Source organism: Siniperca chuatsi, linkage group LG16 (genome assembly GCF_020085105.1).
Source record: "Siniperca chuatsi isolate FFG_IHB_CAS linkage group LG16, ASM2008510v1, whole genome shotgun sequence".
Lineage (NCBI taxonomy): Eukaryota > Metazoa > Chordata > Actinopteri > Centrarchiformes > Sinipercidae > Siniperca > Siniperca chuatsi.
Window position 1 is genome coordinate 14,478,570 of NC_058057.1, and position 27,773 is coordinate 14,506,342.

At 39.3% G+C, this 27,773-nt stretch overlaps 2 protein-coding genes and 1 long non-coding RNA gene across 6 annotated transcripts; 2 read left to right on the plus strand and 1 right to left on the minus strand.

Annotated features, from left to right (window-relative positions):
- The first annotated feature begins 341 nt into the window (after positions 1 to 341).
- On the plus strand, positions 342 to 5,174 carry batf (basic leucine zipper transcription factor, ATF-like). The gene is made up of 3 exons (XM_044169315.1): positions 342 to 711; positions 1,756 to 1,860; positions 4,298 to 5,174. Exons 1-3 carry the CDS (start codon positions 649 to 651, stop codon positions 4,502 to 4,504), a joined length of 375 nt encoding a protein of 124 aa, XP_044025250.1. The 5' UTR covers positions 342 to 648; the 3' UTR covers positions 4,505 to 5,174.
- Positions 5,175 to 5,241: 67 nt separating this feature from the next.
- LOC122863148 lies at positions 5,242 to 8,066 on the minus strand. The gene is made up of 2 exons (XR_006374931.1): positions 7,495 to 8,066; positions 5,242 to 5,795 (listed from the first exon to the last, which is right to left on the minus strand). It is a non-coding gene; the product is annotated as an uncharacterized LOC122863148 (long non-coding RNA).
- Positions 5,721 to 27,605, plus strand: flvcr2b (FLVCR heme transporter 2b). Of its 4 annotated transcripts, none has more exons than XR_006374930.1 (11): positions 5,725 to 6,769; positions 11,125 to 11,266; positions 14,641 to 14,781; positions 16,569 to 16,636; positions 17,280 to 17,383; positions 18,393 to 18,503; positions 20,207 to 20,312; positions 20,992 to 21,103; positions 22,715 to 22,770; positions 24,394 to 24,542; positions 26,912 to 27,048. XR_006374930.1 is itself a non-coding variant. In XM_044169314.1 (10 exons), the coding sequence occupies exons 1-10, from the start codon at positions 6,209 to 6,211 to the stop codon at positions 26,975 to 26,977; spliced, it is 1,467 nt and encodes a 488-aa protein (XP_044025249.1). In that variant the 5' UTR covers positions 5,721 to 6,208; the 3' UTR covers positions 26,978 to 27,605. The 4 variants fall into 4 exon arrangements, 2 of the variants coding, with proteins under 2 accessions (XP_044025249.1, XP_044025248.1); XR_006374929.1 differs by lacking the exon at positions 5,725 to 6,769 and adding an exon at positions 9,560 to 10,336; XM_044169314.1 differs by lacking the exon at positions 24,394 to 24,542 and having other exon boundaries at positions 5,721 to 6,769; positions 26,912 to 27,605.
- The last annotated feature ends 168 nt before the right edge of the window (positions 27,606 to 27,773 follow it).

The window sequence follows — 27,773 nt, forward strand, 5'->3', positions numbered from 1 at the left end:
TATCTTGTCTTCAGAGAAAGTTAGTTTTTCTTTAAATTTGATGGTGCTGTTACCAAACATTCATTTCTACACAAAATGAAAAATATAAAACAGAGTAAAAAATGTACATGTAGTCATGGAAGGTACGTATTTGAAACCTTTTCTGAGACTGCCAATATTCACCTATATTTATTCAAATTATGATTTAAACCCTCAATATGTTATTTTTCTGGAGTTTACAAGATTACCTTATGTGCTTTAACTTTCCATCAGACATGTGACTTCCAGTCTAATGCAACTTACCCAGATTCTTACCAGAAGTCACATCAGATACAGCTAATTAGGCAGCTAGTCCCACAGTGTATGTGTGTCAGCGAGAGAGAGAGAGAGAGAGAGAGAGAGAGAGATAGATACAGTAAGTAAGACAGCATGAGCGAGCGAGTGAAAGAGAGGGAGGAGTGACAGAAAGGGAAAGAAAAGAGGGAAGAAAGAGACTCATTAAGCCAAGTTCTTCTGAGCACTCGTTCTGCTACACAGACTTTCTCTCTCTTTCTCTCTCTCTCTCTCTCTCACACACACACACACACACACACACACACACACACGCATACTCAAAAACACAAAGCAGAAGTGGACAAAGACACACGGTTTCAGTCGCCGCGGTTGGCTATGGCTCAGGGCTCTGACAGCAATGACACAAGTTACAAGTCCCCATCTCCTGGAAGCAGGCCGGTAAGTGTGCACTTCATTGTACTTTCTCATTAACGTACCCGTTTTACGTGGTTACATCCTATTTTCACTGAAGGGCTATAGATGTATTCAGAAGTACATTTTAAATACAAATCTTGTGAATTAAATGCTACATACTTCTTCCATATATTTGATTGGATGCAGTGTTTGGTGCATATTTGGTGGGCAGCAACACAGCCTATCAAAGAGACACTAGTTGTGTCTTTGTTGGCTCTTTTCACAGCTTCTCAAGAGTGTTTCACTTGCACACATGGGCTGCAGGCGTGACTCGCTTCAAGTGTAGGCTTTTGTGAATTGCAAAATGTATCACTTATCCAAGTAGTGGGAATCCTTTGTTTTTGCAAGTCCTCAAACTGTGAATGATTAGAGAGCTGTCAGGAACAGACAGTGTGGTAAATACAGTATGTACTGTACGTTTCTGTGCATGTGAGACTCATCGTCCTCAGTGCTGACTGGTTTCACGTGTGCCAGTCTCTAAGCACATTGTTGCTCCTTTTCTTGCTCAAGAGCATTGTGGAAATGAAACCGTCAAATGCTGTTTGTTTTTATACAAGTTGCAAGCTGTGAGCACTACTTTATGCGAATGCTGCAAATTCCAGCAGCATCAGTTGTGTTGGGTTTTTCAGTAATTCAGAAGACGTTAATTAATTTGGTATCTCTTTGATGTACAACTGACTCAGCATTTTGAAATGAGATTAGTTATTACGATACCAAGAAAATCGAGTGTTCAGGACACGAAACAGGGTGTGCATTATAACTAACCGATGACTCAGCCACTCCCCGACCCTGCCCCTCACATTAGGTGTTAACTTAAGTCCATCTTCTGTCAAACTGTCATTAAAACAGTTAACACCTCCATTTCACACATAAACCCACCAGCAGGAGCCAATGACATTAACTGCGACGTTCTGATCTTAATCAACGAACTCGTTATTTTCAGGTACAGGAAACTCTCCGTTCAGTTGGCCACTTGATGTTTATGTCACTGCACACACATGTTAACTGTCAACATTTGTATTTCCTCAGAGCTCCTCAGATGATGCGAAGAAGGTGATGCGGCGGGAAAAGAACCGGATCGCTGCTCAGAAGAGCAGGATGAGGCAAACTCAGAAAGCTGACAGTCTACACTTGGTGAGGAGACCTTACTCTGCAACACACACCGTACTCATGCTCACACATCAAAAGCCACACAATTTAACACTGACTTCTACTTCTTAAGACATTTAAGAGACACAAGCAAAAACAGAGAAGCCATTACATGGTATTAAATGTAAAACTGCTGTTCCTTAATAAACTACTGCATGGAAAATTGAAGGATTGCTCTGTACACAAGCCACATTTCTTGCCCTGAAAGCTTCATTGTACTGCGATGCTGGCTGCAAATCAGATTATATATATATTTTGATATCAGATATAGCATTAGTTAGGGTGTCCTTGAAAAATACTGTACAGAGTAATGGTGTGAAATTTACGCTCAATATTGCCATCTAATATTTTTCAATCCAACTCGGTGATAGATGGACATGAACTTACAGTAACTGTCTGTAACGCTTTCTGAGTGCCCATGCAGCATTTTCAAGCCTCTGGGAATGGGTTTGTACTATATTTACAAAATGCTACCTGACCATGTGGCGATGTGTCATGGCTTCTGTTAGGCTGCACACTTGGACGCTGCTCTGTGTGTTTGCAGAAGCTTAGGGAATAAATTAGCACGTGTGGGCAATCACTCCCTTTTTGCAGCAGAATCCAGCGCCAGAGACTGCAGCACTGAATACGATAACAGAAGTGTGTTTGGGCCAGCCGCTTTGTTCATTGCCCCATCATTCTTTTAGGCAGCTCATTTCATGTGATAGTTGGTAGTCGGTGTAAGAGATCACTCTGTCATTTCAGCTTTTACTTGTTTGACTTGGCACGAGATGAGTCTTATTTGTTCATTAAAACGTCAATAAGAGAGCAGGCATTTCTTCTGTTCTACCTCCAAACATCTGGCAGCTGGTCTACGAACACAACGACTTCTCCAGTAATCATGTAGTTATCTTATGAATCCTTTATGACCTGCGATAACTTTACCTGCTGTCAACTCTTACATCGACACTCATTTCATCGTACTGACCACATAGGCGCTCTCTAACATCTTTGTTCAAGTCAAGATGATTTGTGCTGTACTGTCCTCTATCACCATGATGCATTCAGAGCAGCTGCTTCTATGAACTTTATCAGATGAACTGAAGTGATTTTGACTGTCACAAAAACCACACTGTAGGCAGTAGTAGATCCATCGATTTGAATACATGAGAATCCCATGAAGTATGGTGTATATTATCAATCTAAAACCTGTCAGAGTCACAGAGAACACCAGGGGACCACATAGCATATTCTGTGGTTTTACTTTCATCGTCTCACTAGATAAACAGGAAGGTGAATTTTCCCTCTCTATGACACAGTGGCTTATTTCCTGTTTCTTCAGTAGTATTTTTTTTCTTCTGTGTAAATGAGCTTGAAATTGTATGTCGTGGGCAGGAGGGGAGAAAAAGGCAGTCACTTCTTGTAAGCACTGATAGCAGTGGGCTGTATTTGGCTAAGTGACGCAAGAACAGGGGTTTGCCCAAAGGTTCTGTGACAGTAAGGACCCACAGCTCAGTATTATGATCTTTCGGCCACGGTGTGATGACCTTTTCATTACCCAAGTGGAAGATTTCTCCCCTGCTATTCTCACACCAAAAAGAAAAAAAAATGTTGACGTACAGGTTGCTCTACTTATATTATCTCAAAGTTGATGATCAGTAAAAAAGAGCTTGTTTTGGAAAATGTACATACATCATCCAAAATGCAACTTTTCAGATTGTGGTGCTTATTGAGCTACATGCTGTTTATATTGTAAAGTTTGTGTTTGAATCAGTATTCATAGGTTGGTGTTAGAGGACAATGCACTACTTTTACAACATTTAAAGAAAACAACAACTTTACGTTATGGTAAGGTAGATAAGGTGTGCTGTAGGTTTTTAGATTTTTTAATGTGTTTTTATTAACTCCCCAGCAACTTTTGGGCTTCAATCATTTCAATATGAATGGAAATGAATGAATGGAAACTAGACTGCTATGAGTTTAGAAACAATACTGAGAGTCTACAGACATGCTTGCAGCTCTGTGAGGCTGTACGGTACAGTGGTGCTTTGAGCCAAAGACTAATGCCAACATGCTAACATGCTTACAGCAGCAATGCTAACATGTTAATGCATATCCGGCATAGTGTTTATTAAGTTCACCTCTTAGTTTAGCATGTTAGCATGCTAACATTTGCTAATTAGCACTAAACATAAAATACAGCTGAGGCTGATGGGAATGTCATTAGTTAAGTATTGGATAAAGTAAAAATTTGACCTGACGATGGCGCTACAGGAAAAGTCAGAGGATCACCAAAGCCATGCTAAAGGGGACGTGTGTACCAGATTTCATGGCAAATCAACCAATAGTTTTGGAGACTGACTTGTAACCACACAGTAAAACCACTGTTATCACTAATAAAAGACATGTCTGCTCAAACATCCTGTTCCTGTGTGTTTTCCAGGAGAGTGAGAACCTGGAGAAGGAGAACGCTGCCCTGAGGAAGGAGGTGAAGCAGCTGACAGAGGAGGCCAAGTATCTGTCATCTGTGCTGAGCAGCCACGAACCTCTGTGCACCGGCCTGACTCCTCAGACCCCCGACCTCCTCTACCCTCCTCATCACAGCAGCTACCACCACCAGCACATCACTGTACCACACTACCAGCACTGACCTGTATGACTACTGAGACGGCCGAAGAAGTGCTGTGAACTGACCTCAATGGAGAGAAAGACTGACTGGCGATGTCTCTATAAATGTTAACCTTTTTTGATCTAATCTCTCTGAACTGATCAAGGAGTAACATGACAGGGTAATATGTCAACAAAGACAGCATGGGACCCAAAATGCAGTATTCAAAACTATTTATTTTGCTTCTGCTCATGTCTTTGCTTTTTCTGCTCAATATCAGTGATCTGTATTTGAACCTACATGGTTCAATGAGTAGAATTATCAACCAGTCTATGTTTACATTGGGAGAAAAAAAAACAACCTGTATGTTCAGGTGTTCAGACGACACAGTATTTTTGTAAATTGCTTATTTTTTGTGTCATGGAGAGCACCTCTGTCATCCTGTCATGTTTTGAGTTTCCCGTGTTTATTAATGTGTTTCAGTGTGTAAATGTAGATCGATGATGCTCAGGAGATATTGACAGGTTTGATTGTGGACCAACAAGAATGTAAAGTCACGATCCTAAAAAATGCTTAAATTTATCAAAAGGAAATGACTGGCAGTGAATAATGGACATTCAAAGGATCTTGACTTGTGCACTGGTGATAATGATGGTGTGTGAGAAGACCCAGCAAAGATATTTATTAAATGTGATGCCTTTTAGGTTTCTGACCTCCAGAGATTTGTTATTCATGCCTTCATGCAGAGTGGCAAGTCTGCACTGGCACACAAACCAACATGGTATTTTATTACTTTAATGAGAGAGTCCCTAGATGGCACTGTTCACCATTATGAGAGATGAAGTTACAGTGTCTTATGTTGTAAAGCAAAAACATAATCATTCATAGCCTGTCCTGTGTGGGTATGAATTCATTTCTTCACAACACAACTGAGGCTTTCATGTCATTCATCCATTTTTGTAACCATCCTATTATTATTAGGCTAGTGGACAAAATAAATGACCTGCTATCTACAATGTTTTTAGACTTGGAAGGGAAAGTTGTAAAAAAATATATATATATATATATTCATATATAATGGCCATATTTTTCGAATCAAACAACAGACATGTTATATAAGAGAAGAAATCGCAGACATTTAAGGACGTTACTAATTGTCACACTGTCAGATATCTCAGTGGTACAGGCTGTTCAGAACAGGGAACTGTGTGTGAAACTCCGCCCTTCTGTCTGAGTTGACCGACTTGTTTCGAGATCCCCAAAGCGGTTTTTAGGTCCGGGTGGAGGGTCACAGCAGTCGCTCCCACACGTGTTAACACTCGGAAACCTCGATCTGAAAGAAAGGATCATATTCATTCATGAAGTTATCTGTAACTCTTATTGAAACTGCACAGGCTTTAGACGCAATTTCGACTACTGAACTAACTTCAAACCGGGAGAGGAAATAAATTAATGGACCCGAGGGTACCGCACAAACTGGAAGTTGTAGAGCCTTCACTGCTTGCTTTCTTAACTATTCAGATAAACAGTCGGGAGAGTTGAAACATATGAACGTCTCCTTTTAGCTGAAAACATGAAGTAGTAAGCCTATCTGTCGTTAAAGTGGGACTTTAGGAAAGCGCTGGATATTTAGTGTTCTCCCATGAAACAGGGACATTCAGCCACTTTCAGTTTGCGGTGGTTTAACGCACAGCAGTTGAGTGAAAACTTTATACTCCATGAGTATATTGAGGAGACTAGTTTAATATGAGCGAAAAACAAGCGTTAGGAGATACTAAACTAAACCAGGATAAAACTAAGGCTGACTTAGAAAACCATGTCAAGCTGGACGATCAGAGTCAGCTGGACGGTCCTGAAGCGCTGCGACCAACCCGTCTCTACAAGCGGCGCTGGATGATTGTCCTCCTGTTCAGCTCATATTCACTGTGCAACTCCTTCCAGTGGATACAGTACGGCATCATCAACAACATTTTCATGAAGTTTTACAACGTGGACGCCTTCACCATAGACTGGATGTCTATGATCTACATGCTGACATACATTCCCTTCATCTTCCCGGTGACCTGGTTGCTGGACAAAAAGGGGCTCCGGGTCATCGCGCTGGTGGCCACTGGGCTCAACTGTGCAGGGACATGGGTCAAAGTGGCCAGCGTCAGACCCAACCTGTTCGCCGTCACCTTTCTGGGACAGTTCTGCTGCTCGTTCGCGCAGGTGTTCATCCTCGGAATGCCCTCGAGAATCGCGTCAGTGTGGTTTGGTTCAGAAGAAGTGTCCACCGCCTGCTCCATCGGAGTCTTCGGCAATCAGGTAGGCTGTGAGATACGGGCTGTCCTCTAGTCGGTAACTGGGTCAAGTCAGTTCTTCACCTACTTGATCAGAAATATAAACCATAATTCCACTAACCACCGATCATTTGGGCATTCCCACATATATTTGTCACATGTGCGTCATTACGCGCGTTAAAGCGACCAGATCATCTCCTGTGCGTTCAAGCCACAACACTGCTTGCTGAGAATGTGAGGAAATGAATGGCAGCAATATGTAACTGTAACAACAATCACTATCAACCTTAATTTATCACCTTACATGAAGGTGTGATAGCTCACTATAAATAACTAGCAAATTTTATCAGTGAGAAATGAAGACAAAACAGTTTCATATTAAACTCTGTAGAGAAACAGAGCTCTACACCCATATGAAACTATGTCAACTAAAAGCACCACTTATTATTTATCAGCACAGAACACTTAAAAGGCTCATATCAGAAAACAACCTCTCTCTTAAACCTGTCCTCAAGTGGTCAAGCCTTTATCTACTTGCCCTCAGCCATGGCCATAATAGTAACCACAGAAAGCGTAATACAAGGAAAACAACTGTATTAATAAGTTGTCTGAAAGAAACAAACTAATAAAAGATCCAAATTTCTGTAAATCACCAAAACATATATCATTAATAATACATTGCTTTTAAAATTGCCAGACAGTCACCACATCTTCAGTAAGCCACACTTCAAAAACAAAAGTTCAGAGCACCTCCTTGAGCCATCTTACAAATGTCCACGTTAGAGAAAAGCAAGTTCTCCATAGAGTCTTTGTTGGCTGAATACAGCAGTTAGCGAATAGCAACCGAATTCCAAGTCTTTTTCCTTGGTACGAAGCGTAGTTCCTCCTGATGAAAGTGGCGTGTCTGCCAAATGCAAGGGCAATTTTTATGAGTCCAATGTTTTGCGTACTGGAATTTGCAGACAGGCCAAAAAATGTGGCTCAGTTCCAATCTACAACAGTCTTAAAGTGCCATCGGCATTGTTTTTTTTTACAAGTCTCTTAGCCTCTGTCTGAAAGCGGCCAGGCTGGAGAAATAAAGGAAGATGTGCTTCAGATCCTCCGGCAGGTCGCTGCACACACTACATTCTCTTTTCACTCAGGTCCTTTGGCAAAGCTGCTATTCCACAGATTTTGGTCCTGGCCCAGGGAACACCTAAGCGAGAGTTGGAAAAATTACGGGATTTAGAAGGGAGATCAAATAGAAGCATGTCTAATATGTCTTCAGGCATTGTGTGATAGAAACACCAAGGGCAGAATCTTGACGTCTGTCCAAAAACTAACCAGTAATAATGGCTGTACTTGGTGCCATAATGTGTTCTCACTGCAGTTTGTTCAAAACTTTCTTGGTTAGACCAGAGAAGAGGTCATTACAGTACTCAATACTGCTAGGGATACATAAGTTAGGCCTATATTAACTGCAATTACTCAAAAACAAACAGATCAAAGCTGTAAATCAGACAAAATGTCATTGTTTTGAATGTGATAGACATTGGAATCATTGGAAATATGGAAATAGTTTTCTTAATTTTTCTTCCCTAAAATTTTCTGATTGTGACTTGTGATGGTCACTTCACATAAACCGCACACACAATTTTTCACATATATGATGCTCCTTTTTCTTTTATGAAAATGTATTCACACACACAACAACTGTTTAGTGTGCCGCCATTGTATTCTGTTTATCTAAATTAGCAGCAGCAGGGCATTTTAAAATCCACATGAGCAGCCAAATAAGCAGTCAGGAGTGATCAGTGTCGTGCCACTGTTAATATAAGCTCACAAGCATCAGATTTAACACTTTAAGATTTTGAACAAACAACACTTGAGTCAACTTACAGTACATCAACTCCAAGTAAATGTCACCAAAAGGTCATCACTTAGTGCTGGAAGATTTGCTGTTTGTAACCCAGAGCACGGACTGGATTTTTGGATGCAGTATCAATAAGAACAAACATTTGTGGGCTTTCTGATAGACTTCTAATGAGCCTGTTGTCTAATAACAAATCCTCTGGTGCATGTGTTATGGCACTTGGAGCCAAAAGGTGTATTTGATGCGTTGTTCTTCAGACAGGTTTAACACCCCATTCACCCCTGCCTTGACATACCTTCATTCACATTATTCTTCCTGACGCCTGCACAGAATTGATAACCTGCATCCTACAAATTTGGCCTCAATTTGGTTGTGTCATAGGTTATTTTATTGCATCCAAACTGCCTTTATCAGCACATTTCACCATCTCACACCCCTCAATGGTCTTCAAGAAGGAATATAAGTCTAAGTAAGTCATATCTCAAAGACATCGCATTGCAGGCTTTATTGCCACATCAGTGTCTTCTCATTTACAGTGTCTTCAAATGCTTGAATAGAAGTTCATTTCAAGCACGGTCAGCACTAAAAAGTTATTTTATAAACAACATAAAACAAAGTCTGTGGTAAAATCTAGATTTTAAACAGCACAAATACAAAATGATTGGAGGAAAGGAATATTCTAGGCATTATCATTAACAGTACGGGTATCCTTAGGTGATCAATAACAAAGACTTGGAAACATTAACCTTCAAATGAGTTATCCTTAGACTTCATTAAAGTTCCACAGAGAAATATGTCTGTTTTTTGTTTTCTAGGTTTTCTCATTATTATTTGGACAGTTAACTGAAGAAGTGATACAAGGTCTGAGCTGGTAGGAGTGGTTTAGGAAGAATTGGAAGATTTCCTATATTAACATCACATGACAGGACTAAACATATGTGCAATGAGCTGTGCTGTGCTTGCTCTCTGGCTTCTCTGAGAAAAGCATCTTTCTACAACGGGCAGTTTGCACACAGGACAGCAAGCTGTTAGGACATTTTAAGACCTCTCACCTCTCACGCTCCAGGGGCCCATTTTAGGACAGTTAAAATGCCACAAAACAATACTTTGAAAGGCAACCATGCAAATTCTGAACTCGGTGGTGCAGAGTGGCAGCGGTCCAAGGCTGCAAAGAATCTCGCTCCGGGCCTCGCTTCGCTGCAGTGGAGTCCAGGACCTTTAGGCAGAGCCATCTCCGTTGGTTCACGGTTAGACGTTGAGGCTTTACAAGGTGACCAGGCAGAGCTGGTCCCCAAGGCTGAGACCAAAATTTACCATCGTCGCTGGTTCATGCTGTTTCTCTTCAGCGCCGTCTCAGCCAGCAATGCCTTCATGTGGCTTCAGTACGGCATTATAAGCAACATATTCATGCGCTTCTACAACATTGACTCTCTGGCCATCGACTGGTTGTCCATGATTTACCTGCTCACTTACATTCCACTTATTCTGCCCGTCCTGTGGCTTTTGGACAACAGGGGAATCCGGGATGTTGTCCTTGTCGGGTCAGCCTTTAACTGCATTGGTGCTTGGATAAAAATTGGTAGTGCCAGTCCCAATCTGTTCCCAGTCACCTTTTTTGGCCAGTTTGTGTGCTCAGTAGCCACAGTGTTTGTTCTTGGTATTCCTTCTTACCTTGCCTCAGTGTGGTTTGGAGAGAAAGAGGTTTCCACTGCTTGTTCCATAGGAGTTCTGGGAAACCAGGTTTGTCTGAATATCTAACTAATCACCGTTTAATTTCTACTTCTGCAGCAGGGTCTACATAGCGAGGCTGTCTGACAGCTGTTTGTAGATTATGCAGGGCTGCACTGGATGCCAGAGTCGCATAAGACTTGTAGTGTCCTGTTGCGAGAGTCCTGAGAAAATTGTGTTAACTGTTCGCTGAAACCTTCTCATCACACTCTGTCTGTGTAACTGTTTAAATGTAAAAACACTCTTTCCCAATCGCGAAGTTCTGTGTTGAATTAGTCAGATGCTGTTAAAACGTATACTTGATTTGGTAATAAGAGAATAATATGGTTTCTGAGATGGATTTCATGTGGTATCCTTGACTTGCACAGAATGCAAATTTCAGATGAGTGACACTGAAGCAGAGCTTGTTTGAGAGGATTAAGAATTTAAAAAATATATTTTGTTAATGGTTAAAATTAATTTGAAATCATTTATTTTAATAGTAAATATTTAACAACCAAGCAACTGTATATTCATATCATGTACTGTAGATAACACTTAAAGTTATTAAATTTATATTTAAACCTATAAATAGTAAATTACTATAATATACACTTTAAGTGGTGTCAAAACAAGCAATAATAACTTCCAAATACACATGTTGTGGTACCATTCAGTCAGTATGTATGAGATTTAGAAAATAGGTGGCAACAATGGGATTAAAACAAAACTTCAGTTTTAAGTCACCTTGTTTTGATATTACGTGTTCAGTTCTGAACTGTTTTCTTTAATTTGTGTTACATGTGTTCATTGTCTTATAGCTTGGTATTGCAATTGGGTTCCTTGTGCCTCCCATCCTGGTGCCTAATGTGGACGACTTGGATGAGCTGGCTCACCACATCAGCATTATGTTCTACATCACAGCAGGAGTGGCTACCTTGCTCTTCATCCTTGTTGTCTTTGGTAAGATTTGGGATGTTGTAGCACATAAAGGGTCAGTCCACCCCAATAACAAATCTAGTATTTTCTTCCTTATTTCTAGTGGTATCTAGCCATGCAGATAGTTTTGGTTTTGACTTTGAACTCCCAATACAATAAAAGTGAATGGATTTGGTTTGTGCTGCTCAAAGCATTGTAAAGCTACATTTTCAAATTTACATTGGTTTGCTTACTTGCATGCTTTGTGCAGCTCAAAAGAAATTTCACTCACCTCCATCGTATTGGAGTGGCGGCAGTATTCTCAGAGCCAGACATCTTAAAACCTCTGCAGATAAAACTGAAACTTTCTGCATGGCTACACACAAATGGTGTTGTGTTTTTTTGTAGTTTCGGCAGTTTTTGAATTTACATAAAATGTAGATTTTACTGTACCATGTAACCAGTCATCTTTGTGAATGGATAAAGAGGTTAAGTGGTCAATGAAACAGTCAAGTGAGTGAAATGAATGAGCTTTTCCACTTCCCCACATTATAAACATACTCAGACTTTGACGTGTATTGTCTGGGCCTTTTTCCACTCAGGCCAATGGGATTTCATTCAACCTGATGATGAGTTCTAATTTACAGCAGACTTACACTCTGACAAGAAGCACCATTCAGTGGACAAGAAAAGTGCTGACCAGCATATTCGCACCAACACAAAACTCTCCCTGAAGTGGAGACTGACAAAAGATACTATTGTGGTACAAGTAAGGTCTTGGGAATGGGCAAAAAAGTACAAGAGTGTTTCAGCATACTGAAAAAAAACCCCAAAAGTATTATTTTGTTAAGTATAGGTTAGTATAGTATAGATATTAGAAATAGAGGACCTGTGATCACAAAAGGGCTTCACATTTTCTGGTAGAAGGAAGTGGCATAACTTGACATGACAAACAGGATATGAGTTAAGAAAAATGCTTAGTTGTAGTCTGCTTTATATCTGCTACCCATGCATTTTGACTCTCTTTGTCTTTGCTCTACCGTTACCTTATGTTGCAATTTGCCAAGCAGGAGAACAGGACCCAAATGCAGAGCTGGTTCAGATCAATGATTTATTACAGAATTAAAAAATAAAACAGGAAATACTATACATAAACCCTCAAACCATGACACCTTATAAATGATCTCAGTGTTTATATTTTTAATATACATGTAGCAGTCACATTTGTCTATTTTTATTGTGGAGAGAACTTGAATCATATGCTGTGTCATTTAGGGAGGAGGTTGATCAATAACAGAAGTGGTTAGTCAGAATACAGTAGCAAACTATTTTGTGACTGGTCTATAGAGAACACTGGCCTGGGTAGTTGTCAGAGAGGAGGAACAAGTTGCATGAAAAAGCTGTTGTCCTGTCAGGGCAGGGGGAGGGCGCGAGCGCTCGTAAGCATTCTGCATTCAGTAACACAAAAGGATGCTTGTGAAGGCATTCCATAGTAGCACCATGTACAACATTCAGACTAAACTGTCAGTGTTGTTAGTATTTTGACTATAGTCTCCTATTGTTGATAAAGCACCTTGAAATGCAGACATCAGCTCATTCTCTACTCACTTGACCTGGTCCATAATTTATTTTCATGGTTTCGAACATTTTTTGTGACCCCTCTAAGGAATAGTTCAACATTTTGGGAAATACACTTATTTGCTTTCTTGCCTAGAGTAAGACGAGAAGATTGATACCACTCTCATTTCTGTGTGGTAAATATGGAGCTACAGCCAGGAGATGGTTAGGTTAGCTTAGCATTAAGACTGGAAAGAGGGAAAAGAGCTAGCCTCACTCTTTCCAAAGGTTCACCCACATCATAACTCAGATCGATCAGGGCACTGATTCTGTACAAGACGTACAGACTTTCCCCTGGTTTCGGTCATGTGATGGATGGTATTAGGCAAGAGATGTGACTTATGCTGCGCTTGGTTACTCCAGGGAGATAATTCACACCAGTTGGCCACAGTAGTTTCATGATATGACACATCTACTCACACACATAGCACACCCTCGCACATACATGCAAGATGCCATGTGTGAGGGTTGTCCTGCTGGCAGTGCCATCTGTAGTCCTGAAACAGGCCTGTGAGTCAGCAGGGCAGACAAAGTCCCAGGATTCAGAGATTTGCTTAAAATGTGTGCAAAGAGAGGTGAAAGAAGAAGTTTGGCTGCTGCTTTCCCCTAAGACATAATATGGGTTGATCTGGTTGACTGAATAAGGGGAACCCCTGGGGGTGTTAAAGGGAAATTAGCATGCCCAAACTGTTTTACAATTTATTAGTATGAGCACTCCAAAACTATCTGAATAAAACTTTGTTTCATTTGAATAATGACCACACATGAAGTAAATGCAGCTGAGATCATTTATAACTTATATGTTGTCATGTATTGTCATGTACTGTCTCAAAGAGCAGGTTAGTTTCACAGGATTAGTGAGAACTGGTTACTGAACACAAACCTTCAGGTCAGATTTGCTGAAGGGAGAAGAGGCTGCCTCAGCTCCAAGAACCACAAAGACAAGACATCTGTGTTTCCCCATGAGGGCTGAGGGCACGTGCTTTCACCCAGGAAAAAGACTGACTGAAACAGGTCACGTCACACTTATCACCCCCAAAAGGTGACTGTCCGCTGGGTCAGAGACTGGCTGACTGGAGGTATGTTGAGCATACCGTATGTGCAGGGACCTGTACGACTGTGTCTGGATGTGTCCCATTCCACATGAAATCTTTGCAGCTGTTCAGGATAATACACAAAACACAGATGGCTCATCTGTACTGTGGCACAGCTCCATGTGCTTCTCAGACTTTCATGCGGTGGTCATTTAGGAAGTTTGCACTCTTGTTTGCTTGTGTAAAGAGGACAAACATAATGTCCAACAGTAAACTTATGTTGCTTTAGCCAGTTAAATCCTAACATATGCAATATTCGCCTTAAATTCCCCCTTTAATAAAAGTAACAAAGTTAGAATAAACATTACAGTCATTTTGTCTCTGGTTGTTCCAAAATGAAACTTTAATACCCTCCTAGTGAGTTAAATATGCAGATCCAACGTGGTTTCTTTCAGTTTATGATGATGAATCTACCAGAGAGCCGAAGGCGGTTGCAGAGGTTTACAAAGCCTGCTAAAATGCAAACTGCAAAAAGAGAGCAAACACTGAAACATGCAATATTTTCTTACTATAAAATACAGAGACATAGGATTACACTATATGTTATTATATTATTTTGTACATCAGTCTGTGTTTGTGACCCTCTATGCTCACGTACCTGTAAATGGCTTTTCATCGATTTTTGTGTAGATGATTTAAATAGTGTTGAGTTTGTTGTTTTTTGTGTTTTATGTATTTTACATTGATATTGGTCTCTGCTTATGCTAGTCTTCCAGGAGCGTCCTAAACTTCCTCCGACTCAGGCCCAGGCCACAGCTCGTAGCATCCCACCAGAGCAGTACTCCTACACTGCCTCCATCCTCAGGCTGCTCTGCAACAGGCCCTTCATCCTCCTCATCATCACTTATGGTTGGTCATTACTGTTCTCCAAAGTACTATTTATTAAATTGTGTTATTCATTATTTTTATTTTAGAGTAATATGAATCATTCATTAAAATTTAGGGGAAAGGTCCTTTTGCAGACTAGGTCAAACAGTGCTTTGAAATGCATTTAAAACAGTGTTGTTGATATTTTAGGCTTTGTTTTTATTCCTGCAGTGTCTGTAGGTGAGGCTTTGACTTTTTCATTTAGAGTGGACAAGATATTCATAATAAATGCAGCTTGAAAAAGTGGGAGAAATGACTTTGGTTAATTTTCATTGTCAGTATGAATCCTCACAGTTATTATTAAACTGACCAGTCCCACTCAAAATGTTTTCCAGATTCAGGTATTCTCCAACATCATACCAGTCAGTGATTCTCCTGGATAATAGCTGTTATATTAGCACGGACACCCCTAACTGATTTCCAAGAAAGCCTCTCCCTTTAAAATGTAACAAGGTCTATCTTATCGTTAAATCTCATTAGTTATGCAAAAGCTTACAGTGATGAGTGAGTTGGTCCTGGAGGGGTCCAAAGTTTGTTTATATTCTGACAATGTTTAATAAATGCATTTGAGCTATGTGACCCAAAGGTCAAACATTTGTGTGAAAGCACTCTGGGATATGAAATTTGTTTCCTTGCAGTGAGTCAGATTTGTCAAGTCAGAGCAACTATGTCCAACAGCTGTGAGCAGTTTAAGGAACACTTTTCCTTTGCTTGACCTCACCGTTGTTACGTTTCGTTTTTGGCAGACCCAGAAGCAGACACAGAGACAGAGGGTGCAGTAAGTAAAAGGTTTTAATGAATCAGTGATGGTTGATGGAGGGTTATCACTGGGCTGAGGTAGGCAGGAGGCAGGCAGGTTGGTGTAATGGAGAATAGCAGGAGTTGAGCTGAGGTGGCGTCTTGGAGATGGCGAGGCAAAGACACTGGCACTGGAGTCCTAAGGTACAAATGAGAAGATCCAGTTAATCAGAGGCACAAGAAGAAAAAGGAACAATCTGGTGATGAGTGGTTGCAGAGCTGAGGTATTTAAGCTGAGAGTTGATGAGATGATTGGAGTCAGGTGTGGAGCCCAACCAGGTGTCAGGAGAGGTAGCCGCGCCCACAACACACACACGCATACACACACACGCATACACACACACACACACACAGACAAACAGGGGAGGAGGAGACCAAGAAAACCCAGATGTGTCATTTCATGTGATTATTATTAGTGTGTGTGTGTCTCTCTGTCTTTCTGCATATGATCTTTGGGTTGCCAGATAACTATGCAGAGTTCACTTGGTATCATCACACTGCTGTTCCTGAATGTCCAGTTATATTCAAGTAACAGGCTCATTTACATAGTAATATTTGCAAATAGCATCAAATAAAAAAACATATTAATTGTTATTTTTACATTTTGATTCTTCACTCTCTTAACATTTTTCCAAAATGGTGCTAATGATCTTAAAAAAGTGTTTTTTATGCTGGTGTATATTTTTTCTGTAGTTTATATCTGAGTTACTGACTTTATCTCAAACCTTTGTTCAGTGCAGACCTATCCTTTTAAATAAATCCTTGGTTTGGGTCAGCTCTCTGTTTCGGAAACTAGCCTGATTAGGTTCATTTGACACAACTGAAAACCAAAACCCTTCCACTGCTCACATTGCAATGTTTAAGGAGGTTAGCACAGTGCTTCCTTAACAGTGAAAAGCTTCCTGAAAGATGTTTTTGTCCAGTGGTTTGTGGTGTGCAGACTTTGTTTGACAATATTTCCCAACTCACAGGTTTGAACGTGGGTTGTTTCTATGCTGTTGGCACCCTGCTGAACCGCATGATCATCGAGCATTACCCTGTAAGTTCTGCCTACTGTGTCTGTATATGGATACACATAAAGTATACATTAGCATTGACCTCAAATACTCAAACTCTTGTTACACTTCCAAAAGTTTGACATTTCAGGGCTTGAAAAGCTGGTTTAGCTGTTATATTTCGCATTGCAACTACACTTTGCAGCTTCACATTTCAGCAGCTTCAGCTGTAACCTTTAATACCCAGAAATAATGTAAGGTAACATCAATAAACTGCACTGTGGTAATAGATTTAATACTGGTAAATCCAGTTTTTTCTGGACACAGCATTCATTCATCGCTAATTAGAAGTTTTTTTCTCTCATCATTTCCTATTGGAGGTGTGGTAATGTCCATATTTCATATAGGGCAAGTAGACTGAAACTATGGGGGAATGGGATGCTTTTCTCTATTGAATTATCAATACAGGCTGCTGCTAAGATATGTAATTTTATGTTGCCTGCTGAAGCTTTTCATTTAATTTTATTCTCCATCAATAGGAGGTGTGGAGAAAGGACTGATGGGACACTAGATTAATGCAGAAACTCACTCAAATTCACCTCAACTCCCTTGCTTGAAATGATGTCTGCTTTCTCTGAAGCTGCCGCAGGGTCACTAATCTGTGTCCTTTCTTCCTTGATCCTTTAGGGAGAAGAGGTGAATGCTGGGAGGATTGGCCTCACCATTGTCATTGCAGGGATGGTCGGCTCCCTGATCTGTGGCGTTTGGTTGGACAAAACTAAAACCTACAAGTAAGCGTTGGAAATCATAAAGATGCACAGAAAGGGAGTTAAAGTTGTAGTTCACATGGTTGAATATTGACCAAAAAAGAAGATTATTCGACTGATTGATTGACAAAGTTTATGACTCCACTTTTTTTTAGCCTTTTTTATCTGACATTAAACGGACACAAGCTTTTTTTCTCTTCTGTTTATTGTCATTTCACTTTTCATCTCATCTCATCTCTCTTGCTTGGTGTTTATGTGTTGGCTGTTGGGGCTCTGTGTCTGTTTATCCAGGTGCAGCATGCTGCTCTAACGGTGATCTTTCTGACCTTTTGCTCCTGCCTCATGGGCCCTCTGGCTCTGTAGTGACTGCAGTGTCCACCCTATGGGTGGCTACAGTCAACCCCCCCAAGTCTTATTTACAGTTTTGTTCTGCAAATGGGAAAATGTGGGTGTGTTTGTGGCTACATGCAGAGACACATTCAGTCCCAACTGGCTTTGTCAGACATTTTAATTACTCTCACACATATTGTAATTAGCATCTGATTGCCCATTCTTAAATACTTTGCTGTTTACCTGTTATTGTCAACATGTCAATATTGTTACAAATCATGTAGGATTCTACGCTGTCTTTTTAAAGAGCTGTATAAGATTTAAATTGATAGGATGTGTTTTTTTCTTTCAAAATGCTGTTTATTTTAGATTTATGTTGAGATTTATTCAAAATGTCAGACTGCAGTTTCGATGGTCTTATGATCACTGTGAACAATACTTATTTCAAGATCATAAAAACATTGCTCCATAGCGCTACTAGTGGTCAAAAACTCCACAAGGTAGCTTTTTTAAATTTTGAAGCTGTCTGTAATGTAATATCATCGCTTTAGACGCTACTGTGGTCTGCTACAGCACCTACTGTAACGTGAAGTTTATCCACATAAAAATGTCGCAATACTCTACTACAACTCTATGTTAAAATGTATCATGATAATGATGATTACAGTGTTCAGTGTTGTATATTTCTCATGTGTTTTTCCAGGCAGACAACCCTCGCAGTGTACTTCATGTCTCTGGTGGGGATGATAGTCTATGCTGCTACACTCAATCTGGGACGACTCTGGGTGGTTTTCATCACCGCTGGAGCTCTTGGGTATTCTTTCATTCATTCTTTCTTTTTTGGGTATAGAAGTAACATTATCTAAGGATTTATTCATTTTTAATGTTTTTACTTGTGTATGATACTTAATTCAAAATACACTTAATTTGTTCAGTCAAAGGGACAGAAAACAGAAATGATATGTATATAGAAATATATTGACTACCAAATCACCAAAAATACTTTCATTCAAGACGGATTATATCCTAAGTAAGCGAGCTGGAGTGAGCTCAGTAATATCACATTTTAAGCTCTAACTATTTGCACATTCCCTACACAGTGGCTATGTCTCCTTCAGTGCAGGATTGTAAACTAAAATGAATCAGAGATGGAAACTGGTGCAACCCTGTTCCACTGAATTCATTGAATTCTGTTATGTTAATTTCTCTAAGTGAAATACCTCTGTTGACATTTGCAACAATAATTTACAGCTGTGTTTATTTAGCTTTCACCTTTGGCATTTGCACATACACTCTACACACAGTAGGAGCTATGGTAAAGATTTGCATTTGTACATGCTGATGCTTAAAATAAAGGTTATAGAGCCACTACGAATTGAAAAAATTAAACATCTTTATAGGTGAAAATGATCTACAAGGCTACATATATTTTCATACATGTTTCTCTCTTCTTTTGGAATTAAAACCAGATCTTGTAGCCAGCAGTACTTTTGCATCTGGTTTTAACCTTTATGTGGCTGTTGTGAAATTATTACACCTACTAAGTAGCACAGATTTGTCTTCCAGATTGTGCATGCCCTTTCTGTGAAGGCCTACACCTACATAATATACCATACATGCACACGTGCATGCCAGACAGTGTACACCAGCTATGTTACTATGTTACTGAATTATCAAATAACTCACAGAAAGCTTCATTTGTTAATGGAGACTAAATGAGCTCCAGCTAGCTTCACATTCCTGCTGGGATTCCTGGTATTCAACTGATAAAGTTGTCCCAAGTATTTTTCTTGTTTTTCTTCCCCCATTGCAGTATCTAAGAATTTCTATTTTTAATAAGAATTTCTATTTTTCTATGTATCATTAGCTAATCCCTTATCAAACTCTTGACGGACATTAAGGATCATGTGTAAAGAAAAAGCAACAACATGCGAAAGCATCATGTTTAATGTTCTATGTTCTTGTTATCAAAGCACATTTCTAGGCAGAGGATGCATACATAAATGTCAAAGAAAAGCATCTGGAGATACAGTAGGTAGTGACTCAGGCTGCTGCTGTTCCCATGTAAGAACCTTTTAGTTTAGTTTCACTTGTTGTCATTTAAGTGGAAGGACGACATGGTGGTATTGAGCGAGAAAATGATCTGCTTTCAAAACCTGTTGTTCCTGTGTAACATCACCAATGCCATTAAGCTGTAGACAAGGGCGTTAGTCTTAAGTTCCTAAGAGGACACTGACATTTAGTAGGTACAAAGTTTTCAACCACTTGCGAGGTATTATTAAGAGGGAGAGGCAAAACACGTCACTGGGCAGAGTCTGTGCAGGAAGTGTGTTTTTGTGACAAACTACCTAATCCTTTAAATGCAAATTCCAGACTGTATTATTGAAATTTCCATCAAATTAATATCAGAAATGTTGTGGTTTAGCTACGATTAAATCAACTTGTGATTCTATATGATTAACAATTATGTTTACTGTGTGTCTCTGTGCTCCTATATGTGTGTGTGTGTGTGTCCAGGTTCTTCATGACTGGCTACCTTCCGCTGGGCTTTGAGTTTGCAGTTGAGCTGACGTACCCAGAGTCAGAGGGGACCTCATCCGGACTCCTCAACTGTTCAGCACAGGTACAGCTCAGTGACCTGTAGGGTCACTCTCAACATAATAGTGCAGACAAGCTCAGCACAACGAACAAATGTGTGTTTGTGTTTTTACTGGTTGTACAGAAAAAGTCATTCACCTTCTTTCACTCAGTATCAGTGCAGGTTTCCAAGAAGACCTGGGTACATATATTAAAACAATATATAGCTCAAACAATAATACAATTAATAACAGTAACAGAATCTGTCCAATCAAATGTGCTAAAATCCTGATTTGACTGTGGATTTGAAAGTCTGCAGATTAGTTTGTTCCTAGTTTCAACATGCAAGCTGCAATTTACAGCATGACACAAAACAAACACCGTACTTGCAAATCATGCATTAACATGTGAGAACCCTGTAAGACTCACAAATGTTTGAGTTTCCGAGCAACAATAATTTATGAAACATGACGCTACTACCAGTGATTACAGTTTTTGTGAAACGGGCCCCTGGATAGCTGATTGTAGGCAGTGGCACCATAATACTGGAGGCTTCCCCTGAATGCAGCATTTTTGGCTGCAGGGAACTCCAGGAGATATGGATGCCACTTCTGATAGACCTCAGCTGCTGAGGAATAAAAGTGAGAATAAGCACATTTGTTTTGCCTTTCTGTGCGTGCAAACACCAGCTTTATGTCTAACTATTGCATGTTCTGTATGCTCAGGTGTTTGGCATTATATTCACCATCTGCCAGGGGAAGATCATCGACAGCCTCGGCACACTGGCAGGAAACATCTTCCTGTGTGTCTTTCTTCTAATCGGCACAATAATGACAGGTAAGACCTTTCTGACAGTGAAACGCTTGCTGTATTGAGTCATAGCAAGCTACTGATTTTATGTCACATAGAGCAATGCAAAATAATTATCTTTGTCTGTCACTGTTTCTGTTATGAGTTTCCTGTGGGAAAATGTTGAATTCCAAGAATGTAGATGAACTGAAGGACTGTTTTAGGGTTGTGTTATGATACAGATTTCCAACACAATGACAAATGTGTTTTTATTATATTGTATACTTAACAAAAAATGTGTACAGCCACACAGCCTTACAGGAAAGCTATCTGACCCTGGAAGCAGCTCAGGGTTAAGAGTTCTTAAAAATTCTTTCATTTCCTTAAAAGGTATAATATGTAACCTTTCCTCATTACAATGTCTGAAAACGACTATACCTATGTTATATATTTTGTTGAGTTGCGTACTTACATTGTCCCAAATGTTTCCAACAATGTTCAGACCCAGAGAAATCTGTAATTTTATTCAAGGTAACAGTGTGTTTTATTTGGTCGCCTGTCAATGGCATCATAACCCCTTTACACTCTCTAGTTGCTATAACTTTTGGGGAAACAACACAGGAAAGGCATTTTCTTGTTCAGTCCTCCGTCCTCCTCACTCAAAAGTGAATGTTTCCCATTAAGCAAAGCACTAAGCAGAAGTTTTGAGAAAAACAAGTCAGAGGGTGGAGCAGTAAACGCTTTGCTGTTCATTGACTGAGTAGTGGAAAATTCTGCATCACACAGAAGGTAAGCAACACACTGTCAGAAATACTGCCAATGCATACTGACACACAGTAGCAGTCTGTTTTCAGGTATTAAATAAGAGACTTCATGCCTCAGTCAATACAAAGCCACTTAGGTCATTTTGCATGGCCCATGAGCAATGTATAACTTTTTAAAAATGCTTTAGCCACTGAAGCGCTAAACTTTGTGCACACTAAAAAAACACTAGAAGACTATTTAATGAGACATTTCTGCTCACAAAAGGTCAGCAGACTGACTCACTGTCTTTTGTAACTTACTCAGCATTTAGACATATGAGTGGATTTCTGGTTGTGGTCATCATGCCAGTTTTTAAAAGGAAAAGAACAGCTTTGTGAGAAAACCACAACTGAACTCCCACTTCTTTGATTTGTGATATACTGTGGAGTCCTAAGCCTAGTATCGGCTCTGAAATATATTCAGTTACAAAGGTTAGAATCTGTTGTGAAACATTCAGTGGAAATGGAGGTTAATGATTGAGTTGGAATCAAACTGTTGTGCAATGCAACATTTGAGGGTAAGTTGGAATGCATAAATTAGACATAGTATATTATCTTCAGATTTGTATTTGTTGCCACACAGATTTGTGTAATAAAACAAAATGCATTAAATTATGTTAAGTTATGAATGTAATGTGTGCACATGAGCCATCTACTGGATAGTCACCTTTATTACATCATGTCATAGAACCACACTTTTATTTCTATATCATTAATCTGTATATTTTAGATGTATTTATTGCAGTAGGATGGACCTAAAATATTATTTTAATTATTTTGTTGCCTTGTAATAGAAGAGTTATGTGTCATTATCTCATGCAGGCTTTACCTGTTCTGGGTCTTTGTTTCCGTGCAGGTTTAATCAAGTCCGATTTGCGGAGACAAAATGCAAACCTGTTGGCCAAAGCAGCAGTAAGTGTAAAATGGTGTTATGCTTTGTTTTGTTTGTTGGGGATATACTGCAGGGTGGTGGTAGTATAATGTGGAATAGGCCTTTTTCATGAAAGATATTTTGATATCTCACTGTAGGAAAAGCACAGGAGTAAATAATAAAATTAACGATGGCTGAATTCCATGTAGTTGCTTTAGTTTCAGGGTCCTGGTATAGAACGGAGCCATCGTAAATGTTATTATTAACACCTGTGCTTTTACTCTGACAAGTCAAAATGTCTGTTGTGAAAAAGGCATGTGTGTTATTTGTTTGCTCGTCATAAGTTTGCATGGAAGGCATGCAGTCAAAGTCACATGTACGTCTTGTGCTGCTCCAGAAATAACTTACTCTTTGCTCCCTATTGTGTTTATTTTTGCTGTTGTCTTGAGTTGGCCTGCATGTCTGTAACAATTTTCCATAAAAATATTGTTGAATATGGGATTGCTACACTGTCTCTGCTGCACATTGGGCTGTTTTAATCTTTTTCAGCATTGTGTTAAAACAAGAGAATACATCTGCCTGCATATGCTTACATGTTAAGAAATGTTTTCACTGACTAGGAACTTATTGAATTTGTCTGGATAGTACCAACAGTTAATGCTTTATTGCTGTGATTTCCCCCACTGTTCTTAACCCATACTGTCTTAATTCTGTCATAATACATTTCTTTCTATTTCACCACTGTGTAGCCACTAGCCAACCTTTGGTAACAGTTGCTTTCAGCTGTTTTTTTGAGAAAGAACCTGAAAACAATGTCTGAAAAAAGACCAAGAAGGTACAAAGAGACAAATTACCTAAAATAATAATAATAATAATAATAATAATAAGATAAAGAGCATAATTAAGAGAATGTTTGAATGTGACACAAAGCAAACAAAGCAATGCTGCCCTAAGGGGGTGACAGGACCATGGACAAAATCGTCATTATTGATGTCTGGGTGGGTCTCCAAGCTCTGTGGTGAAGTTACTGATGAATGCTGACAGAAAATCAGCAGTCAAATTCCTCACATCTAAAGCTAACATACACTGAATATCAGATGTGAGGGTTCATAATATATTCAAACATTCTGATTCTGAGAGTTAGATGAGACGATCGATACCACTCGACACTTAAATACGACGCTAGAGTCAGGAGATGATTAGCTTAGCTTAGCATAAAGACTGGAAGCAGGGGGAAACAGCTAGCCTGGCCTTCTCCAGCCTACTGGGCTTTTGTGTTACCAAACTCGAAATACTCTATTTAGAGGTCCAGACCCGGGTATAACAAGGCAACATAACACTCAAACCTCCCAGCACTAAGTGGTATCAATTTTCTTGTCTAACTCTCGGAAATAAAGCAAATAAGGATATCTCCCAAAATGTTAAACTATTCCTTTAAGCATAACATCCAAGCTGGATTTTGTTTGAACTTTGAATAATTTTAGGTATTTTAATCACCTATAAAATACAAACATAAAAGAGGGAATTCATTCAGGCAAGAATTCACATAGGGAATTACAAACCTGCCTGTTAGATCAGATTCTGTCACAGAAACTTCATCCCGGACTGGAGACTCACGCCTCTATAAACACTGAATGAGAAGTAATCAGTAGCTGTTGTTTTAGGCGGAGGGGCAGATGTCGGGACAAGACTACGGAGCCACGGCACTAATCTCCCAGCTGCAAACTCCTCCTTCTCAAAACTGATCACTAAACCTTTCTGCTTCCACAAAACAATCTGCTCAAATCTAAGCTCAACACGCAGATGCACAAAGGTAGGAGCACAGAGCAATCAGCACACACGATAATCACCTGCTGCACATCCTTCCACCTGCCTTTTCTGTCTCACTCTCAGTTTCTTACAGTCACGCTGAATAATATTCACACTATCAATCAATTGTTTCAATAAGCCTGGTTCAGTTTGGGATTTTCTTCAACTACATTAATGGCAATTCCATGTGAATTTAACTCAACTAATTTAAATCAGCTCAGGTAATAATTAACCCCATCACAGCATATGCACCTGATATGACAAAAACCATAAAATGATTAGGATTCACATGGGAGTGTACCTGGTTTACTATGGAGTACTACTATCTCCCAGAGAATTATTAATTCAAAACCTTGCAGTTGATTTGAAACTACAGCTTTATTTATGAAACTACAGGTTTATTTATCTGTGTTGTTTTGTAATGTATCCATAAACAGGCCTTTTTCAAAGAAGCCATTTTGACATGTAAATCACAGGTGCAAATAATAAAATGAATGATGGCTGAATTCCATTTAGCTGCTTCAGTTTCAGGGTCATGGTATTGACGTCATGTGAAATGCACGCTCATGCAGGGGATAGAGAACAAACCGGAATGATTGAGAGCTTGTGAGATCAACACGTGAAGTTATTTTTGTGCCTTAAACTGCACGAGAAGAAAACCTCTCGGCTAGCTCAGAGTGCAGAATTAGCTTTTAGCTCCAGCGAACTGCTCAGAGCCATGGATTTTATGAAGGCAGTGGATGGTTTTGCATTGAAACTGCAGGAATAAATGTTTTAAGGTAAAACAGCTCACACTGTTATTGTGTGTTTAAGGCTGTTTGATGAGTGCGAACATTTGTCGGGCTCTGTGATCGATGCTTTGGCGATCAGTTTGACATGTCTTTAGAGTTTCAGTTGTAACAGCTAATAAAGGTGCATACTGATGCCGTTGGATCGAAAATGCATCACGTTGTTAAACTGATCATTTTTCTGAGAAAAAAAAAATCAAACAAGTGTGCAGCGCTTCTTTTCATGATCCTGTGTGGCTAATAAATAATACAGATTAAATCCTGAATTGACATACTGTAATTTTTCATGAGTGATACTTTGACTGTATTCCCCACAGTAATTTCTAATATGACTATATATTCTTTGTCTGGTATATTTTTAGGAAACAGCAGGATTTTCATACTTGCAAATGTTACGAATAACCAGAATGAGTGTGTCTGTGCTCTTAACTTGTGCAGAAGTCAAGCAGTAGCTATTTCATGCTAACGTTACTTTTTTATTATTATGCTAACACAATCACACTACTGCTGATCACACTACTTGTGTGAGGGGGGCTTCTGTGCTTTTAACCAGTGCCACCCGTTGATATGGTTTGGGACACACTCAGGTGATTTCTCTCTACCTGTGGAGCTAACTTTGTGTAATCTGTGTTAGCGTTATTGCTGCTACTAGTTGCCATTTCCCACTGAAATATGTGTCATGTTCGCTAGCCAAAGCTGATAGATGTCTATCAAAGGTGGTGTGTAGTTTTGGAAATGCAAGGATGACTGCTGCATACCAATTCAGCTCTAAACAGTAATTTTACTTTCAAGCAAGTTGCTTTATTTCTAAATACTGAAAATGTCCATAATTAAGCAGTGAAACATGTTTTCCACCCCATTGCTGCGTGTGCATCCTTGTAAAGTGGAAACATGTCTATGGTGCGTGCTGGCTCACTGTCATACTGTCATGACTTACTGACTGCCATCGTTAATGTTATTAGTAACACCTGTGCTCTTCCTACTCTGCCAAGTCAAAATGTCTGCTGTGAAAAAGGCCTTTTGATATGCTTTTATTTGTGAATTTTTTTGTTTTCCCCTAGCATGCAGTCAGCTACATGTTGTGCCAAGAACTGAATACATTTGAATAAGTCAATGAATGCATAGCTCAAATAACTACATACAAGCATTCATAAGTCCTTACAAAAGCTAAAGAAGTGGCCTCAGCGTTTTAATTGATTGTTTTGGTCCTATCGTCTGTCATTAACCTGAAGAAACAACGTGTAGACATGTATTTGCTCTCAAGATTATAGTAACGACCAAAGTATTAAGTACAGGTAAGATAATGTGAAAAATCTATAGAGATGTCTGGGCTCTTTCAGTCATAGGTTATCTTGAATGTTTGTGTACAGAATGTGTGTAGGAATGTGTACATAGCCTGTCTATAAAGCTAGAGGACATTGACAGCAAATAGTGTGCTGTGATGTTTAGCTGAAAATGTGTTGTGTTAGGTCACTGTTTTTGATGAATTCTAAGGCTCTTGAGGATGAAGCTAGACCGATCAGTTTAAAATCTACAGAGAGTGTTCATTAAACTGTTGAATTAACAAACTTGTTTTGATTGATAGGGACCTTCCGACTGCCACAATGGGAGCCTTGCTGTACCATCTATCGTCAAAGAAGCCAAGTTTTAGACGCACACACAATTAACATGAAAGCTTGTAGAAATTACCCTGAAATCTCCTTCCTGTTACAGTGTAACGTCCTGAAATAGAACAACACAATCAGGAAGTCTTTAGACCCACTTCCCTTCTAAGAAGAGTTAGATGTACAGTGTTGTATTAACTATTTATAAAATAAAATTGCTGAAATGCTGAGTTCAATCTGATATTTAATGCACAATTTTGAGCATAACAATTCACTGTTCAGAAATATTTTTTTGTATTTAAGTTTAAATTAAATGCTCTCCCTAAATCTGCAAGGCAAATTTGTGAAATGTTTGTTTGTGCCTCGACAGTTTTACCTGTCAGTATTTTAAAAGTGTATAGTTCATAATGTACAGTATAAATAGGTACATTTGCCATAATTGATTTACACTAATTTTGTCATTGCATAAAGTTAACCATGTAAACACAGTATCCACATTTTTACCAGTGATCTTTGAGATTAAAATAATCTATTCAGCAGCATATCAAAAGGTTTCTAATCCATGGCAGTCCACAGTAAGGGATAAAATACTGATGACACACAGTTGTGTAATATTATTTGTAACACTTCATGTTTACTTATTTAACATGAAATAAAACTGTTTTATGAAGTTTTCTTCATCTGGTGTCGTGCTTTAATTTACTGTGTTTCTCATGGTGAAACTACTTGACTGAATGGATGATTGTAAAACCATAACCCAGTAAACCCAGATGCACCACTCCCAAAACAAGTCAGGGATCAGGGACATATTGTGCATTATCTTAGTATACTGAATGTAACATT